General features: G+C 37.6%; 2 protein-coding genes across 3 annotated transcripts in view; both read left to right on the forward strand.

Annotated features, from left to right (window-relative positions):
• The window catches only part of Diaph2 (diaphanous related formin 2), a 752,478-nt gene that overhangs the window by 176,340 nt on the left and 557,077 nt on the right, over positions 1 to 19,061 (forward strand). For both annotated transcript variants that reach the window (XM_059251575.1, XM_059251574.1), the window contains one exon: positions 1,956 to 2,095. In XM_059251575.1, the coding sequence (XP_059107558.1) occupies positions 1,956 to 2,095 (140 nt within the window). The remainder of the gene's footprint in view (positions 1 to 1,955; positions 2,096 to 19,061) is intronic.
• Rpa4 (replication protein A4) lies at positions 2,892 to 4,366 on the forward strand. The gene has a single exon (XM_059251573.1). The coding sequence runs from the start codon at positions 3,182 to 3,184 to the stop codon at positions 3,983 to 3,985; it is 804 nt and encodes a 267-aa protein (XP_059107556.1). The 5' UTR covers positions 2,892 to 3,181; the 3' UTR covers positions 3,986 to 4,366.

Genomic DNA, 19,061 nt, shown 5'->3' on the forward strand with positions numbered 1-19,061 from the left:
CTATAGAGATGGGTAGATCAATGAGAGGAATTTATGAACCTTTTCAAAGCTAGCTTTCCTGTTGTTGTTTTCTTAACTATACATTGCATGTGGTAATTCTGAAGTAAACTTCTTGGACTTTGAAACAAAACAAATCAACATAAAATGTGCATCTGTTTGTTGTTTTGGAATTATTATGAATAAATTAAAAATAGTACTTAGTTTTTGAGTCTGTTTCAATTCAAAAACTGTGTTACTATGGTGCTCCCAATAGAAAAAAAATAAAAAATACACAAATGATAACTTTTGTCACAATATTTTAAGTGCACTAATACTGATCTTGCCATAATACAGTTAGGAAATAAAATTCTCTACGTGTTGGAAGATATTTTTAGGCCTTTAAAATATTAATTGGATTTCAAATTCAGAATAATTGGTAAATTTTTACATTAAGTAGGCATTATCAATGAAAAGCCAAATAATATGAAATTATAGGCAATCCATTTTTCATTACTGGAAAAAAAAAACTTCCACCTCCTCTAATGATAGCAGTTCTACAATATGGGCAAACTTGCTTGGATTCTTAGCAGACAGTCGGTATAATTTGTATGAATTTAGACAATGAGAATAAAGCTAGAATTTTAGTACAATTTTTTTTTTTTTCGAGACAGGGTTTCTCTGTGTAGCTTTGCACCTTTCTTGGAACTCACTCTGTAGACCAGGCTGGCCTCGAACTCACGGAGATTTTTTATCATGTTATAGGAATGGTGCAGTTAAAATTAGTTATATCACAGGGCGTTGGTGGCCACCTTTAATCCCAGTACTCAGGAAGCAGAAGCAGGTGGATCTCTGAGTTTAAGGGCAGCCTGGTCGATAGAGCAAGTTCCAGGACAGCCTGGGCTACACGGAGAAACCCTATCTTGAAAAACTAAAAACAAAAAATAAACAAAAAATGACTTTATCTGGAAGACCAAACTATAAGTAATTAGTATGTTGAACATGTCGATATTTTCCTGTCATCAGCCTTTTCCTTGAACTACTTACATGGTTGCAGCAAGGTGATAAAGCTGTGATGAGAGAATGTCTTTGAGAAATAACCACATATACACTGAAAATTAAAGACAAGTTGCTATCTGATAAGTATATTTAATGACTTTTAAGGATTGATCTACAACATGGTAGTAACAGGTGACTATTTGGGAATTAAATGCTTTTGATTGATTCAATTAATTAACATGCTAATGGGAGACTGTATTGTTTTATACTTTAATAACTTCACTTGATTTTGAAATAGAGTGATACTCAGATATCTTCCAATAGATTTAGGTTATGTATAATATTTTATATTAAATTTTCTTTTCTGTAGTTCATACAACTGAATATAAATATGTTATCTGTCAACTATAAAATTAATAAGATGACTTAACAATGTTTATGTTGTGAGTTAAGGAGGAGCAGCTAATATTAATCCTAATACTTGGAATGTAAGTTTAAGTAATCCTATCAATAATACTTTTTGCTATTCACATCAGTGTTCTTTTCAGGCTCTGAGTACCAGCTAATAAAATTTTCTTTTAAAGAGGCTGAGGAGAATGGTGTATCATACACAATGGTCTTGCCATTCAGTTCTTTGACAAATTGTTGGTCTGGGAATATAACATGGATTTAGAGTGTTACCTACCATGTTTAAGGCCCTGAGTCTCGTTCCTTGTATTTAAAAAGAGGGTGGAGGAAGCACTCACACAAAGTAAAATATTGATACAATTTTTTATTTTTGTAATTAAAATTACTTTTGTTTTTTTAACTTGGCATTCAAGGCATTAGATCTCAATATTGCTTGGGCGAGAAGACTATTAAAACATACTTTGTTTGAAAATGTCATAAAGTTATTTATATAATCTATGTTTTATTTTACTTTCAAGATTAAAAAAAACTTTGATACCTGTTTAAAGTGGCATCTTCTGTTTGTTTTATAGGGTGGCCTAAAAAACAGCAAGCACGAATGTACCCTGTCTTCACAAGAATATGTTCATGAATTGCGATCGGGTATTTCAGATGAGAAACTTCTCAATTGTCTGGAATCTCTGAGGGTTTCCTTAACCAGCAATCCTGTGAGGTAGGCAGTTCTTATCATTTTGATAGGATTCATACATTTTGCATTGTATATAGATATTTGGTATAATCAGTTACTTTAACCTCAAGATTTTTCTGTACAGAAGTATATTGTCATCTAATATAAGAGCAATATCTGATTGTCAGGTTCTAAATGTTTAAAAACATATGCTAAGCTAATTTGATATTTAATAATGTATGATTTAAAAATATAGATAATTGAATATTTATCTCCTTTTTGAGGACTTAAATCCAGAAGTTAAATGTTGACATTTGCATGTTAGTCTATTTGTATACCCAGATAATTATTATTATTTATCTACAAAACACATTAATTATATTGACTTAAAATTTTATTCCTTTTATATGTGATTATATATAAATATGTATATAATTTCATATTATATTTAAGGTTCACATGGACTACCCACACAATTTTGTAACTCTGAGCTAGCCAAAATTATTTTTACCAATAAAGAAATGGAGACTATTAATAAACTCCTTACTATTTTATTCATTCATTTAACTATCTTCCGATATTTATTAAGAGGCAGGTCCTTGATAGCAAAGGATTTGAATAATAATTCTTTATTGGTAGTAACAAGCCTTAAAGTCTTAAATCTCGCCAGTGTACGAATTACAGTTGCTGGGCAGTTGACACACTTCCCATGTTTAAAATTCTGCATAGCAACAAAAAGCGCGCGAAAGAGGGCTTTGTAATCTCGCGAGAATCTGGGAACAAGTGCATACAGTTGCTAGGCAGTTGGCATACTTCCCATATTTAAAATTCTACATAGCAACAAAAAGCACTCGAAAGAGGGCTTTGTAATCTCGCGAGAATCTGGGAGCATGGGCAGCAACTGCCTCTTTTGATAGCTGATTGGCTGTTCAGTAAGTGTGAGGTTGGTTGTGAGGTTGGCTGTGAGGCGTGGCATTGGGCACTGGCATTCTGCCCAAGCTCCAGAGGCGGTTGGAGGTACTGTCTTCCCCAGAGTCCAGAGACTGCCAGTGAGCTTCTGTGGAGAAGTCACCCCGTGAGTCCAACACACCTCTGCTTGTCGAGCCATTAAACTCACCTAGTCCTCAAAAAATGATGAGTAAGGGTGGGTTTGGGAGCAATGACAGCTTTTCTGGTGGTGACGGGGCTAGTGGAGCTAGTGGCAGCCATGACCAAGCCAGAGCTCAGGACTTGGGGCTTCCTTTGACCATGATGAGCAGGCCTGGCATTCACAGCATTGTGCCTTGCTTCATAAGCCAGTTGCTCACTGCCATTGAGGTTGATAATGTGTTTAAGATCAGGGGGTTTGCACTTCATCGGGTCTCCATCGTGGGGATGATCATGGAGGCCAAGAAAGCTTCTCAGTATATCATGTACAAGATCGATGATATGACCGCGAAGGGCATTGAGGGCAGGCAGCCCCTGTCTCGAGATAGAGTCAGGCAACCTGTGATTCCGCTGCCAGTTGGAGTGTATGCAAAAGTGCTTGGTGTCCTCCAGTCCTCGGATGGAACCACACTGCTTGGGATCCTGAGCATCCGCGTTCTAGAAGATATGAATGAGCTATCCACACACACCCTGGAGGTCGTCAATGTCCACATGATGCTGGATCAAAGCCGTGAAGGCGTGACCCCAGGAAGGCAGCTCTTGACCCAGGCCCGAGCCCCCGTGTCAGTTGCCAGGGTTTCTAAGTATTCGGGTCTTAATTTCATCCATAAGGAAGTGCTGTTTCTGATTCAAGAGTGTTCTCACCAGGAAGGGAAGGCTGTTACTGAGCTGCGAAGGGAGCTCCTTGGAGTTACTGAGGAAGCCATCACTCAAGCCATTGAGTATCTGATTATGACAGGACACATCTCTCCCACCATAGATCGCCAACACCTTAAAATTGTTGGTTGAGAAAAAGAACGGAGTGCACTTTCTGAAGATGTTTTTGTTCTGCTGTTTTGACTTTTAGGAAATACTATTTGTTTCGAAAGACAACGAAAAGTAAAAAACAAAAACAAAAACAAACAAAAAAACAAAAAACAAAACTGAGCGAAGTTCTCACCTGGCATCTGTTAACAACGTGCTATTTCTAGCTCTGTTGAACTTGTTCTGAAGGTATTTGAGGAGTGTTGGACCCAAAGACTGGACTTTAGTACAGTTTCTTTCCAAAATAGTAGAAATACCCTAGGATAGATTTGTAAAAGAAAAAAAATTGTGTCCAAATTAGAATTATTTTTCCCGTTTCAATTAATTTTTGTTATGTTAACTTTTCCTAAATATGATACAAGAAATACAGCTTTACTGAAAATAAGTTATGATTTCAAATATTCAGATCAATTTTTTTGAGTAATTTTTGTTCAACATTGATTTATTTACTTAAAAATAAGATTTTACTGCACATTTAAGCAGTTCACTCATTTTGAGTCATCTTCAAATATTTTCTTTAAACATGTAAAAGTTTAATGGTTTGCTTTTTCCCTTAAATTACAGTGGATGCCAGACTGTGTTTGTCATGCTGGTGTATTATCAACATTATTAGATGTTCTACTTGATGCAAAACATGTTGTTTTGCTTAGAGTTAACAAACAGTTATAGAAACACAAGACTTAGTGACTTGAGCAGAAATTAACTAAATTGTCCCATTAAAGTTTTGCAAAAAAAATTTTAAGTTTCCTGTGTGCTTTTTTCCCCCCAAGTTTATTAGAAAATAGTTTAATGTTCTTAAGTGTTATCAGCGTTTATTATGAAGTATAAATTTTTTGTTTTATTTTAGCACCAAACGCCATCTTACTAGTAGTAATTCATTTTAGTGTAGGTTATATTAAATGTGAGAGGCTTTTAAGTCCTTGATCATTAAGCCCTCTATTACACACACAATAAAAATGGTGTATTTCAAATTACTTGTTTGATTGTGTGTGTTTAATTATATTCAGATAGGTAGAAAAGAATATTGGTTGTATTCATTCATTAAAAGTAGACATAAACTCCATAAAATCCTTTAGCTATTTAGCAGTTAGTAATCTGTGTTCAGGAAAAAAATCAGAAAGTAGTGGTCTTTTATGATCAGTCCTTAAACTAATTACTGAGAAGTCTTGTGTAAGATTTTGTGAGTCAGTGTTTCCTCCCCTCAAAATGCTATTTAAAATTTTTAATTTAATTTTATTTTTTTACTTTTTAAAAGAATGTTTATTTTATGCACATGAGTGTTTTACATGAATGTATGTATGTGCACCTGGTGCATGCCTGGTACCCTTGGAGATCAGTAGAGGGCATCATATTTCTGGCTGGAGTGATAGATGTTTGTGAACCACCATGTGGGTGCTGGAAACTGAACTCGGACTCTCTGTAAGAACAGCATTCTTAACTGCAGAATCATCTTTCCAGCTCCTATAAATGGTATTTTAAAAATAATATTAAAAAGTTTAAATCCCCCAGTAGTGAATAATGCTGCTGATAAAATCAGTCAGATCAGGCCAAATTAATAAGTCCAGGTTTAATCTGAGCAGAACATTTCCCAGCTGTCCCAGGAAGGAGGAGAAGCCACATGGGGGAACTGCAAGGGGAAGTCTGTGGGCCAGCTCTTAAGTACACTCCAGAAGGGGGTGGAGCCACTGCTTGGTGGGCTTTCAGGGTCTTGTAGTTGGAGTTTTCACTAGTCCTGCTGGGGCCCACAGCCACTCAGACCCAAGTAAACACACAGAGACTTATATTACTTATAAACTGTATGGCTGTGGCAGGCTTCTTGCTATCTAGTTCTTATATCTTAAATTAACCCATTTCTATTAACCTATAAGTTGCCACATGGCTTGTGGCTTAACCAGTACTTTACATCTTACTTTTCATGGCTGTGGTGGCTGGCAGCATCTCCTGACTCAGCCTTCCACTTTCCGGCATTCTCCTCTCTGCTTATCCCACCTATACTATACTTCCTGCCTGGCTACTGGCCAATCAGCATTTTATTTATCAATCAATCAGGGCAACATATTCATAGCATACAGAAAGACATCCCCAGCAGGGTCTGGAGTGGGCAGCTCTAGGGAAGATTCCCAACATCGCAACCTTTTTGGGTATATATGGATGCAGGTTTAAGTCTGGGTCCTTCCAATTGGCAAGGGATGGCATGGGGAGGGGGAAGTCGGGAGTCAGTGGGGTCATGCACAGTGGGAGGTGTGGATGAAGAAGCATTTGATTAGCAGCCATCCTGGAGACCTCAGGAACTTGTTTCTTGAGGAGGCAGAGAAGGCAAGTTGCTAGGAGAGAAAATAGGTTATTATTATTATTATTATTATTATTATTATTATTATTATTATTGGCTAGTCATGGAAAAAGGAATGGAACAGAGATATGCCCTGATTGTTCAGAAGAGGCAAGGGTGAATGAGCTAGAGGAAAGAGTAGATATGCTCTTGAGTCTGGAGAGGTGGTACCAATACTGATGTTCCAGGAGCTTGGGGGGATGATGTATTCAGAAGTACCTGACTCATCACATCTGCTGTTTCCCCAGTGGTGGGAAATGCTTCTATCTGTGCTGTAAAAATGTCAACCATTGTTAGGAGATAATGGGGCTTTTCATGAGTGAGCATGTGGGTGAAATCAACCTGTGGTACTCACCCCATTAGTATCCTCAGAGCTGGTGCAAGGGTTGGCTGGTGTATCTGTAGGACTCCTTGCAGGTTGGCCTGGGCACAAGGAGAGGAGTAGACCTCTGTAGGAACTTGCAGGTGTCTGTAAAAACAACTGGAACAGATTTACATCTTGTCACAGCAAAAGGCTATGACTTTGGGGTTAAAAGGTGTGATCATTTTCAAAGGTCCTGGTTTCAGCCCAATGAAACACACTTTTCATCTATAACCAGAGGAAATTCACTGAACAGAAATGGTTGAGTGAATGAAAGAGGAGGAGGAGGGAGGGAGGCTGAGAGACAAGGGAGGAACAGAGTTGAACATGCCTGCAAGCTTACATACCCTTTCTAATGCCAACTTGTCTCTAAAAGCTGGGACCAGTAAAATCCACAGAAATTTAAGAACTCCTGATTACTGTTTATAGTCAATGTTTGAACTTTTAATGGGAAATTTTGCTAATGAACTTATGAGCTACCAAGCTGCTTATAGCCTTGGGATTGGGAGAGAGCTGTTAAACTGGCAAATCTATCAGTACCCTAGTCCTCAAACACCATCAGATCTGAGAAGGATAAGTGAATGGGTGAAGTGAGACACATTTTGAGCTACCTAGGCAATCATAGGTTTCTCCATGGTCACTGGGGGAAAGAAGTCCCAGAGGCAGCACCTGTCTTCAGCTGCCAAGCCCAGATGACATGACAGACTTTCCTGTGGGGTAGGAATTTGGGGACAGTGACCCACCTTGTGTTGGCAATGTGGGGGCAATCAATCTCCCAGTGTCCTGTTGTCCAGTCTGGGCAGGGTCTTGGCACCAGTTTAAAGTGGAAAGCAGTTTCTTGCTGTGTGGCTGGCTTTGCCACATTTAAAGCAAGATTCCATGTTTCTTGGAGGAGATATAGGATGCTGCTAGGAGCTGGCATGTCTCTATTTTTATTAAAATGCCATATTCTCAGATCCCTGAAGCATTTGAGGATCATGGTATAATTATCTGTTAGGTATATCTTAATTAGACAAATGATGTTTAACTAATGAGCTAAATCTGGACATACAGTTTTCCTAGTTAGTTGTAGCCTATCAGTGTTGGTGAAAGCAAGAAGATTAGAAGGAATATTTCAGTCTCTAGCGTTCAGCTGTGGTCCTAAGATATATTCATAAGGCACAACCAAGTTTTAACATTTTGCAAACAATTAAATGTTTTTTAAAACAATAATAAGGGAACACTCTTATGCTATGAAATCTGGCTGTTCAGCAAGATACATCCCTATACATGAATGCGTGGAGGTGTAGCTTTATACCTCAGCAAACCAACATTGTTTTAAAACATCTTTCATAAACTTTGCTTTTATTAAAGGGCAGGAATTATCATATATATTGGAGACCTAAGTTTCCTTGGTGGGGCCAGTTCACATGGTCACCCTCACTAAAGGTGTTCGTGAAGTCATATGATCTCTGTCTTTAACCTTAGCCAAAATGGTGACTTCCCACATGTTGTAAGATATTGGCAGACCATGTAGTGTTTCCCAGAGCAATTTTAATCTGGAGTTACAAGTTTTAAAGATTTTAAACCATACCCAATTTCTTAGCTGTTTTTCTTTATAATAAGGTAGAAACAGTAGCAGAGTGGGCTGCCCAGGATCGGGAGGGAAGTAAACAGCCATATGGTGGACATCAAGTAGCCAATGTCTCCAGCTTTCATTTAGATGCTGTAACAAATGGAAGAATGAAACATTTACAAAACAGACACAGGAGAAAGGAACAAGCAAGGAGAGCTGAGGAGCAGAAACTGGGTGGGGTGGGGGTGTGGTGGGTGTGGTGGTGGTGGAGGAGCAGAGATGCAGACAGAGAGTGAAAGCAGGAGATGCTGGCAGGCCAAGAAACAGGGAAGAGGTGGGTCAGGAATGTAATGCTCATAAACCTGGCTGTGTGTGTGTGTGTATGTGGGAGGCTCACACTTACAGTGTGAGGCAGACCCTATTTGAATAAATTTCATAGAAATTGGGGATCCGACTTAACCCACAAGCAACCATTCACAAGTCTCTGCTGGGACTTGAAGTCTAAGGGATATGACCATTACATTAGGCTTTTGAGTCTTGCAGAGGAAGATCCAAGGCCTGGATTCCCAGCATCCTAGGCATCCAGGGTGGATCAAATTGAGTGGCAACAGGTCAGGGTGCCCCAGGTGTGGTCTCATCTTGGCAAGGGTACTCCTAAATCAGGGGTAGGGGGTGTCCTGGACTCCTAAAGGCAGTGACTTTGGAAGGGGAACTCACCGGGCCTAGAGCCAATCTAGTCTGGCAGAGAACATGTATACATAGTGGAATGGTTTTCCCAAGTGGCCAGCTCATCTCCACCTGGCCAACACACCAGCTAAAAAGTTTAACACCCCCGCCCCCCCGTAAAGCCGCTGATGTAATAAGTCAGATCAGGCCAAATTATTAATTCTAATTTTATTTTGAGCAAAATATTCCCAGTAGTCTCAGGAAGGAGGAGAAGCCACAGGGGGGAACCACAAGGGAAAGTCTGTAGGCCAGACCTTTAAGTACCCTCCCTGGGTGGAGCCTATGCTTGGTGGACTTTCTCAGGGGTGGAGTCCGGAGAATGCAGCTCCAGGGAAGATCTCCAACAAATATTTTTGTTCTTTGATAAATCTATCTAATGTATTTTAATCATACTGGAAGGGATCTCAAAATTGTCACAAGGCACCCCAAGACCAAGTTCTCAGCACAAAAAGAGATTTATGTTCCTCAGAAGGATAAAAGGGCAGGGAATAATAAAGACAGGAGATACAGTACAAGGGAGAAGGAAAAAGGAACAAGGGAAGGGGAAGGGATATTTGCCCCGGAGGGACAAAGAACTGCCCCTGGATAAAGAGGAGATAGACATGGCCCATAGGCAAATGGCAGTTTTTAAAGGGAAAAGAATAAACCATGTGTTAGGATGAATTGATTAATTTTGATTGGGTATGTTAATTGGGAGAGACAAGGTGGTGCTTTTGATTGCTGAGCTTCAATACTTTGTTAGCTGGACCTTGATAATCAGCCTTAGGAAGAGAAAGTGCTCAAATAAGAGAAGGGACATTGGTAGCTGGCTAGCTTTAGGAATGTAAACTAATGGTTTAGCAAGGTAGAGGGAATTCAGAGAAAAGTAAATGACAAAACCTGTAGGTGACATTTTATCATGCTTGTGCCAGCTAGAGCCCTTCCATATTCCTCTCCCATCTCTTTGTAGATACCCCTGAAAAAAAAAAGAAATAAAAAGGAAAGGACATGACCATTCCTAGGTATGGTGGAGGAGAATGTTTATTGTAGACATGTAGGAGAAGGGTAGTCAGAGGCAGGGATATCTGGGAAAGTCCAGAGTGGACAGGACCAGACTGGACTGGGCTGCTTGGGGTGAGGGGGAGGGTCAGGCAGAGAGGAGAGAGAGAAACCAGGAGCAGCAGCCAGAAGGCCAAAGGTACAAAAGGGGCTGGTAAGCAAAATGTCTTGATTATATAGGGAAGATCTTCTGGGGGAAGGACAGTCCAGTCCCTGGGCTGTAAAGTTTAAGGTAGGGGTGGGGTATGCCAGCCATACCCTGTAACAGATAGGGACAGAGGGATGCTGGTAGAATATGAACCTTGCGGCCAGGCTACTTTGTACCTCAGCTATTTGTTCTGGGTTTGAAACTTAACAACCCCCACCAATATATTAATGGTTAGCAGAGTAAATCTATTATTTAGCAGACATTTTTTTAATAATTCACTTATTTTAGTTAAAGAAAAAACCCAGAATTTTCCAACAGTGACAAAGCTAACTGAAGATCAGAAGGACTCTCATAAGCTCTTGTTCCAACACCTGGAAATGAGCCTTCCCAGGATCTGATTGGAACAGTAGAGGGACTCCTGTTGTGGAGTGGGTAAAGCTGCCTGCTTATCCTTGATCACTCGTGCTGCATAATTTCTTAGGTAACTTCCATATTGCAGCTGACATGATTGGCACTATAATTCCTGGGAGTGGGGTCATTACATTAGGGAATGATACAGGAAGCTAAGAGTGTCTTACTTGTAATTAAGAATCAGGTTCAGGTTCAAATGAGGAAAGAGCCTGTTTCTATTGCAACCATGATTTTATTTTTCTTGTAGTGAATTAGAAGGAAGTGAGGTCATTCTGTAGGTTAATTTTACTTATGGTCCTCCATGCTTTCATGAGGAAGTTGTGTGTGAGTTTGGCATACTGTGTGCTAAATGGGTTGTCCACAGTGCTTTTGATGGGAATCCCTTGGCTGATCACTGAGATGATACTCTGTACTCCTTTCTGGCTAGACACCTCTTCTGTATATCCTTCATCTCTGCCATCTTGGAACAATCCAGCAGCTCCATATTTCTGACACTCCCTATCATGAATTTTTGAAAAATATAGTCTTTAATACAGAAGGAATTGTGGATTACTTTCTAAAACCATTACCTTTCCCTGTGAAAATCATACTGTAGGTAAGGCAATTTGAGGATATGCCTTCCTTATATTCATGGTACTGAGAGAAATGATGTAGAAGATAAAATATTACCTTGTTACAGCACCTAATATAAATGCAGAAACCTGGAGTTAAGGATGTGCTATTTATGGCTCTAACTATAAGTCACTGTTGTAATTGTTGGAGCTGATTCAACTGGCTAGCTAGTGTATGGATCAGAAGGCTTTAATTTTTTTTCTACTCTGCTAGTGTTACCTCCAGAAGCATGGCTCCCCCACAATCCGACCTTCACCCAAAAGTCCTTATCATCTTGGAAGCTAACCTTATTTTGTGTCTAGGAATTAATGCTCTAATATGTACCCTTCAATATGGTATATAGGCAACCTTTCTTCTATATTCTGAGGGCTTCTGCCTTGCCATCTATATTCTTTGGAGTTCTTCTAGGTATTTTTAGTTAATCCGACACTGTATATTCCTCTGAGTAGAATCATATGCTTTAGTGGGATTCTACTGTAGGAAAGAAATAATGGAATATTATTTAAGTACCACTATCTATAATATTAGTAGAAATAACAAATATATTGTAATTCCTGGATTGCTTTATCCTTGTTTTTTTTGATACATGTTATGTATAACATTTAAAAATTTCATTTTCAACTGCCCATCCAAGGTGTGCATACTCTTTCAATTTTGTTTAGAGTGGTAATGATTTGGCCAATGCTCCTTTTCCTTAGTGAACCTATTTGTGAGCCAAACCTTCAGGGATATGATACTTATTTTGAGTATGTATCTTTAACTATTTTTGGCAAAGACATTTATGTATGAGAAATCTGAAAAATAGAGTGGATTTTTAAAAAGTTTTTAATAATAAGCATCCCTTTATTTACTGACTTCCATTAGTAGGTGAGTATAATTCACTTATAATTTACCCACTGTGGTTCATAGACATATGAAATGTATGTGTATATACTTATTGAAGTTAGCCTATATTAAATATGCATAAGTTTGAAAATGTTTTCAAATAAAATCTGTTACTACTATTTCTTGATTCATAAATTTATTAAGGCTTCCTGTGAAATTTAAAAATACTTGAATATAATTTGATAAGTGTGATTCTCTTTTTATAGTAATTTTATAAACATTTTATAAAAAATCAGAGAAGATATTTCATTCATCACACCTTCAGTGAACACCTACTATATACACTTAAATGTTCATTAACTTTCATTTAAACTTGCATTAAATTGATTTCTGAAGTACTTAAATAATACCAGGTAATTTTTGACATGTATGGAGTACTTTCTATCTTCTAGATACTTACTGTTTTGTGAGAGAGATAGAGACTTTTGTGTGCAGTTATAGTTTTCTCTCCTCATTCTCAAATCTCCTGTATAAAATGGTACCTTATTTTCATATAACCATGCATCTTCCCTCATCGATTATTACTTATTTTTGTTTTACTCATTCATTTATTTTATGTGTATGAATGTTTTACCTGCATGTATGTATGCGATAGATCACTTGAATGCCTGGTACCCATAAAGGTAAGAAGAAGACATCAGATTCCCTGAAACTGGAGTTACAGATAGCTGTGAGCTACTATGTGGGTGCTGGTAACTGAACCCAGGTTCTCTGCATGAACAACAAGTATTCTTTACCTTTGTACTATCTTCCCAACCTATTTTTCCTCATAATTTAATTACTTATGCTACTTAAGAATGGAATGATTTTGCAAATAGTTTCTATATTTGTGTTGTTTATGGACTCATGACAAGAAAAGTAACATTTGTACATATTTGATACAGATACATTTTTGTTCTTGAATGTTTTCTGTCTGTAGTTGAATTTATGGATGCGGATCACATGGATAAAGAGGTTTAACAATATGTGTACCCATATAAATATGTATCGAGATACTTGAGTGTGTTTATATGTATAATGGTTAAGCTTACATCTCTAAGTCAGACATCAGTCTTAAAATTCAGATTTGTATGGAAATGTCTTCTTGAGTGCTATATAAGTATCTTTACAAATATTAAAAATTATAAGAAACACACACGTGTATCTACTGTCCTGCAGACCATGGTATAAGAACTTTTTTTTTTTTTTTTTTGGTTTTTTGAGACAGGGTTTCTCTGTGTAGCTTTGCGCCTTTCCTGGGACTCACTTGGTAGTCCAGGCTGGCCTCGAACTCACAGAGATCTGCCTGGCTCTGCCTCCCGAGTGCTGGGATTAAAGGCGTGCGCCAACACCGCCCGGCGGTATAAGAACTTTTAAGATACGCGTACAACCCAAGGTGTCATGAATATTGATTCCATTTTATAGATAAGGATATTCAGGTCCAGAAAGGAATTTATTCCATTTTAGTTTATCCACCTAGTAAATGTCACTGCTAATAGTCTAGGCCTTTTGTCTTTAAATCTTGGATGCTTAACTTTAGGTCCTCAAGATGAGGACTATCTTTCTTGGACACAGCAAGTAAAGGCACCTTCCTCTAGGCCTGATGACTAGAGTTTCATCAGTTAGGACCCATTTGGCAAAAAGTGGGAGCTCCTATAAGTCGCCTCTTACTGTCACACACATGTTTTCACAAGGTGTAGTGGTGCACATTTTTAATAACTGTACTTGAGAAGCAGAGTCAGGCAGGTCTCTGTGAGTTGGACATCAGCTTGCTTTACATCGTGAGTTCCAGGCTATCCAGATCTACATATTGAGATTCTTTTCAAGCACAAAATGAAACACACAAACAAAAGTAAATGAATTAGTAAACCAAAAAGATACAACAAAAAGGAAAAAATAATTTTCTGACTTGAATAAGTAAAGATGAGATTTTTTTCATCTAAAAAGCAAAACAGAGAAAATGAAAAAAATGATACTTGTCTATTATGTCATTGTAGAGAACCTAAGTCACATGACTCAGATTAATTGTTGATGATGTTCTCACAGTATGTTTTGGATGTATATTTCCATTGATTACAAAAACATCTGAAATTTTACAATTCTAAGCCTTAGGTATATATACATATATATGCGGCTCTTCTTTTTCCTTGGGATCCTTGGCTGCATTGGTACATGAAGGTGGAGGGAGCAGAAGTGGGGAACAAGGTTCACACGGCTGTGGGTATAATTGAGACATCCCTCTGTGAGACATACCTTGGTGAATCAGTTCAACTTTATTCCAGAGTGTAAGGAATATATAGTATTGGGGAGGCTCAGGGGAAAAAAAAATCCAATTTACATTAAGTGACGCTGTCCTATCATAAGGCTTAGTATGTGGTAGTAGGGTCCTATAGCAGAATTCCTAGCACAAGGCTTCTAGCAGGAATCTGTGCCAAGGTTCAAGCTAAAGATAAATCAGATATCTGGTTTAGAGACAGCTTTCAGATAAGGTCAGTCCTGTAGACCCAGGGATAGTCTTCAGATTAGGAGGGTAGAGGCAAGAAGTTTTGCTGGGGAGAGAGGGAGTTTCCATGTTGCTGATCTTTTGTGAAAACCTGCCAGGCCATGAGAGACTGCAACCTTGACCACCCAGCACTGAAAGCCTAACTATTTCTGATGACCGTATAAAGTTCCATATAATTAAATTGTGGCCTTTTATCTGCTTATGCTGAAATTGGATATAATACCTCTGGTAATTCAAATCTCATATATTTATTTCAATTGTACATTACATAGTCAGTTAGTAAAAATTCTCTTTTTAACATTAATTGTTACTTTTTCTTAGAAATACTTTAAAGTGGAATAGTTCAATAAATAGCACTTAATGTTATATGTGGTGTGCTTTGACATGTCACACAGGCATCTTACAAAAGAATTTTCTAAAGTTCCTTAAATTCCCCTTTCCCTTGTAAAGTATTCTTATATAGAAATTATAATACGAAGGTAAGTCAGACAGTGTACTCAGCCTCAGTCTTTGAATGTTGGGCATGGTAGATTAGTGCTCAACTACAGATCTACACTACAAGCCTTCTTTTTACTTTGTAAGAAATTAAAAGACAGGGTTTTAAAAAGTTGTTTTAGCTGTACTTGAACTAACTAGCCTAAGCAGTAACTAGCCAGGCAAAACTTGGGATTCTTCTGCCTTAGCCTCTTAAGTTGATGGTTTTATAGGCCTGCACTGTGTGGCCAAGGAGATCAGGCATTTATTTATTTATTTATTTATTTATTTATTTATTTATTCATTTATTTATTTATTTATAACTCACACAGAGTTCAGAACTTGGTATTTGCTGTTGAAAGGATGTTAACTGTTCTTTGTTTTGTTTTGGTTCTGTATTTTAATTGTTCTTGTTTGTCTTTTTGTTTTTATCTGATGTTTAGGCAGTGTCTTACTCAGTTTAAAGGATGTTTGATAAGAGGTATAACTGTAGTTTGGGAGGGAGCTTTGTAATCAATGATAGGCAAAACATAGAAGCAGAAAACAAAGCAAAATATTAGGGAAAGGAATATGTTTGGTATGTTAATGAATATCAAGGATTAGTAGGAAGCAGATAAATAGAACTCTGAGTGAGCTGGAATACTTTTGGGGGATTTTGTGGAGAGGAATGGTTTAGCCTAACTTGCATTTGCATTTGATAACCCTGGTTAGAAAAATTGAGACAAGGTTAGCCATTGCAAAAAGAAGTCTAGTGTCTTAGTCAGGGTTTTTATTGCTGTGAAGAGACACCATGACCATGATAAAAGAAAACAAATAATTGGGGTGGCTTACAGTTTCAGAGGTTTGGTCTATTATCATCATGGTGGGACATGATGGCATGCAGGCAGACATGGTGCGGGAGAAGGATGTAAGTATTGAACATTTTGATCAAACAGGCAATAGGATATGAGCTGAGTGCAACATTGGGTGTAGCTTGAGCACAGGAGACTTCAAAGTCCACCCCTATAGTGACACACTTCCTCCAATAAGACCACACCTACTCCAACAAAGCCATGCCTGCTAATAATGCCACTCCCTGTGAGCTTGTGGGGACCAATTACATTTAGACTACCATATCTAGGAACAGCAGGATGGCTGAGATGGTAGGTCCTTAGTTATGCTAAGATGGTACCAGAACCCAGTTAGTTTTTCATGAGTCTCTCTTAACTCAGCTCTAGCAATTTACAGCAATCACCTCGAGCTTCAAGTATTGACATTACTCTTCCGTTATCAGCTTATTTGTGTTAGCTACATGATCTTTATATTGTCCAGTTCAGATTTCTAATAGGGAATCTCTAGTAGAAGGAAACAAGTATATTCCAGGTGAGGCCTGAGGAAATGTAGATAGAACCTCTCTATTTTAAATCTTCCATCTTGGAGCACTCAGACAGCATCAATATTTTTCTGGCCATAGTGGGTTATAGTGAGATAGTAGTTGGAAAAAATCACAGCTTGAGCAGAGTCTTTGTCTTCAGACACCATGTCCTTTTCTTGATCTTGGTCAGATCTGTGTCTGAAATTCTTGGGCAGAGAAATCTGCATTTCTCTTACGTAAACCAATTTATGTGAAAAATGGAAAGGATGACACTTACATACAATGCCGTTTGAAATGGACAAATTATTAAAAGATTAAGGAAAGGACAGGTGTCAAAAGTAAATATAAGACCATGACAAAGAGTGGAAGGGAGGCAGAAACAAGTCTCCTATTATCCCAACATATCAATTTTCCTTCCTAAAATTATGAATAAATTTGTTGTCATGATTATACTTTATGTTTCATATTTACAGTCTAAATGTAATTTCTGCCTGCACTGTAACATTGGTGGTGTGCTATGTGTTTATATCACACAGCTAAATAAGTTCTGAAGGTGCAGGGTAGTGTCTTCCCCCATTTAGAACCCACAGTAAAAATTAACATTGATTTTTAAGTAAAGTGTATAGAAGTGCTGTGGACAATACAGTTATTTCAGGTTACTAACACTTTGTACATTAAAGAAGAATCATTTTATTACTTTGAAGTGTCAGTATGCACTCCATACTATACTATGGAATATACTTCCTATTTCCACAAGGTTAAACCCACCATAAACCATGCAACTTTGTTCTCTAGTTATTTTCAGTTTTAAAAGGCTTAACATCCCTCTCAGAAAGTAACAAATAAGCAAACAAACCAACACAGCAAACAACAGATTAATCTTCCTACTGGATAGAAACAAATATGTAAATGAAATCAGTGAAGCAACAATAAAAAGGAAGTCAGCATTAGAATAAACCAAGAATCATAATAAAGTATATGAATTATGTTATACAGATAAACAGTACATGCAAAGACAAATAATTTTGAGTACAGTGTATTGTGTAACAGTTAAATAGTCCTTGAAATTAGGGATCACTGAGAGTCATCCTTTTAATCTCCTGTGGTTTTTATAGCAATCATCACAAAGACAATTGTTTAAAACAATAAAAATAAATAAAAACAATAAAATAAAATTTAGTCTCTCACAGTTAAAGTAGACAGAGGTTTCATTAAGCTTCCTACAAGACCCTAGAGGAACCTCTTTTTATTTCAGCTCCTAGATTACCTTGGCTTGTTGCAGCCTGAGTCTAGCCTTTGCTTCTTTCGTCACATAGTTTCTTTATCCTTGGACCACTTGTCTGTCTTTTATAAGGATGTGAGTTAGGCTCACTCTGATACAGTAGAAAAATTGTGATCTTTATTTTATATCTAGAAGCAGCCTGTTTTCAAATAAAGTCATATTCTGAGGTCCTATGTGGATAATGTTTAATCCACCAGTATTTTGCAAAGAGACATTAGCCTTAAATCAATTAGAACAGCAAAACAAACCTGAATGATTTCCAGGCAATGGCATTAACTAGCTCAGAAAAGCTAGAAAATATAAAACTTTGCCACTTTAGCCTCCTTAATGAAATTGTATTTTGCTGGATTTGTTCTCCTTATAAAAATGTTCTTTGTAGTAACAAATTATGAGAGCTAGATTTTTATATGATTGAGTTACACTGGAATACTATTGATTTCATTTCTGCTCCTTAAGCTCTCACTTTCCTAAGTCTTCTAAGTTAGTGTACTTTCTTTGCACCTCAGTTACTCCATAGGTAAATGAGATTGAAAGCTTCCAATATAAACCTGTGTATTCTACATTCTTCTTTCCTTATTTCCAATCTTATTATCTTGGCTGTTCAAATTAGCTTCATGTCTAAAAATTATTTCATAAAGGTTGGTAACTGTTTCTCTACAAAGTTAGAAATTTTTTAAACCATTAAATATTTATTGAATTTGATTAACGCAGATAATTTTTAAAGATTTTTTTATGTGTATGAATGTTTATTTGCATGTATATATTTGTGTGTGTCTGGTGAAAGTAGAGACCAAAGAGTGTGTCAGAGCCCCTTGAACTAGAGTTGCATATGATTGTGAGCTGTCATACAGGTGCTGGGCACCAAACCTGAGTCCTCTGCAAAAGGAGCAAGTGATAATGTCTGAACCATCTCTCCACCCACCAGACTTTATTTTTGTGACAATGTGCCATTATATTGCCCTGGCTGGCCTGGAACTTAATATGCACATGAGGTTGGCCTCAAACTCACAGAGGAAAGCATGTACCACCATATTTGGCACCCATTTCCCAGAATTTTTTTTTCTTTAAGTGTTGAACTACATTATGCAATAAAGTACGTTTTAATACTCTATCGCATAATTTATTGAACCTGATGTTCAAAAGAACCCCAGATATTTTTTTCTCTCATGGCTGATTCCCATTCTTACCATGGTTATAAATGCTTTCTTTATGTCGGTACCTAGTTTTTTGTTTTTTTTTTAACCACCCCAAGTTTTTTTTATTTTTATTTTTTTATTTTTATTTTGCAATACAATTCAGTTCTACATATCAGCCACGGATTCCCTTGTTCTCCCCCCTCTCGCCCCCCTCACCTTCCCCCCCAGCCCACCCCCCATTCCCACCTCCTCCAGGGCAAAGCCTCCC

This window comes from Peromyscus eremicus, chromosome X (genome assembly GCF_949786415.1).
Source record: "Peromyscus eremicus chromosome X, PerEre_H2_v1, whole genome shotgun sequence".
NCBI classification, from domain to species: Eukaryota; Metazoa; Chordata; class Mammalia; order Rodentia; family Cricetidae; genus Peromyscus; species Peromyscus eremicus.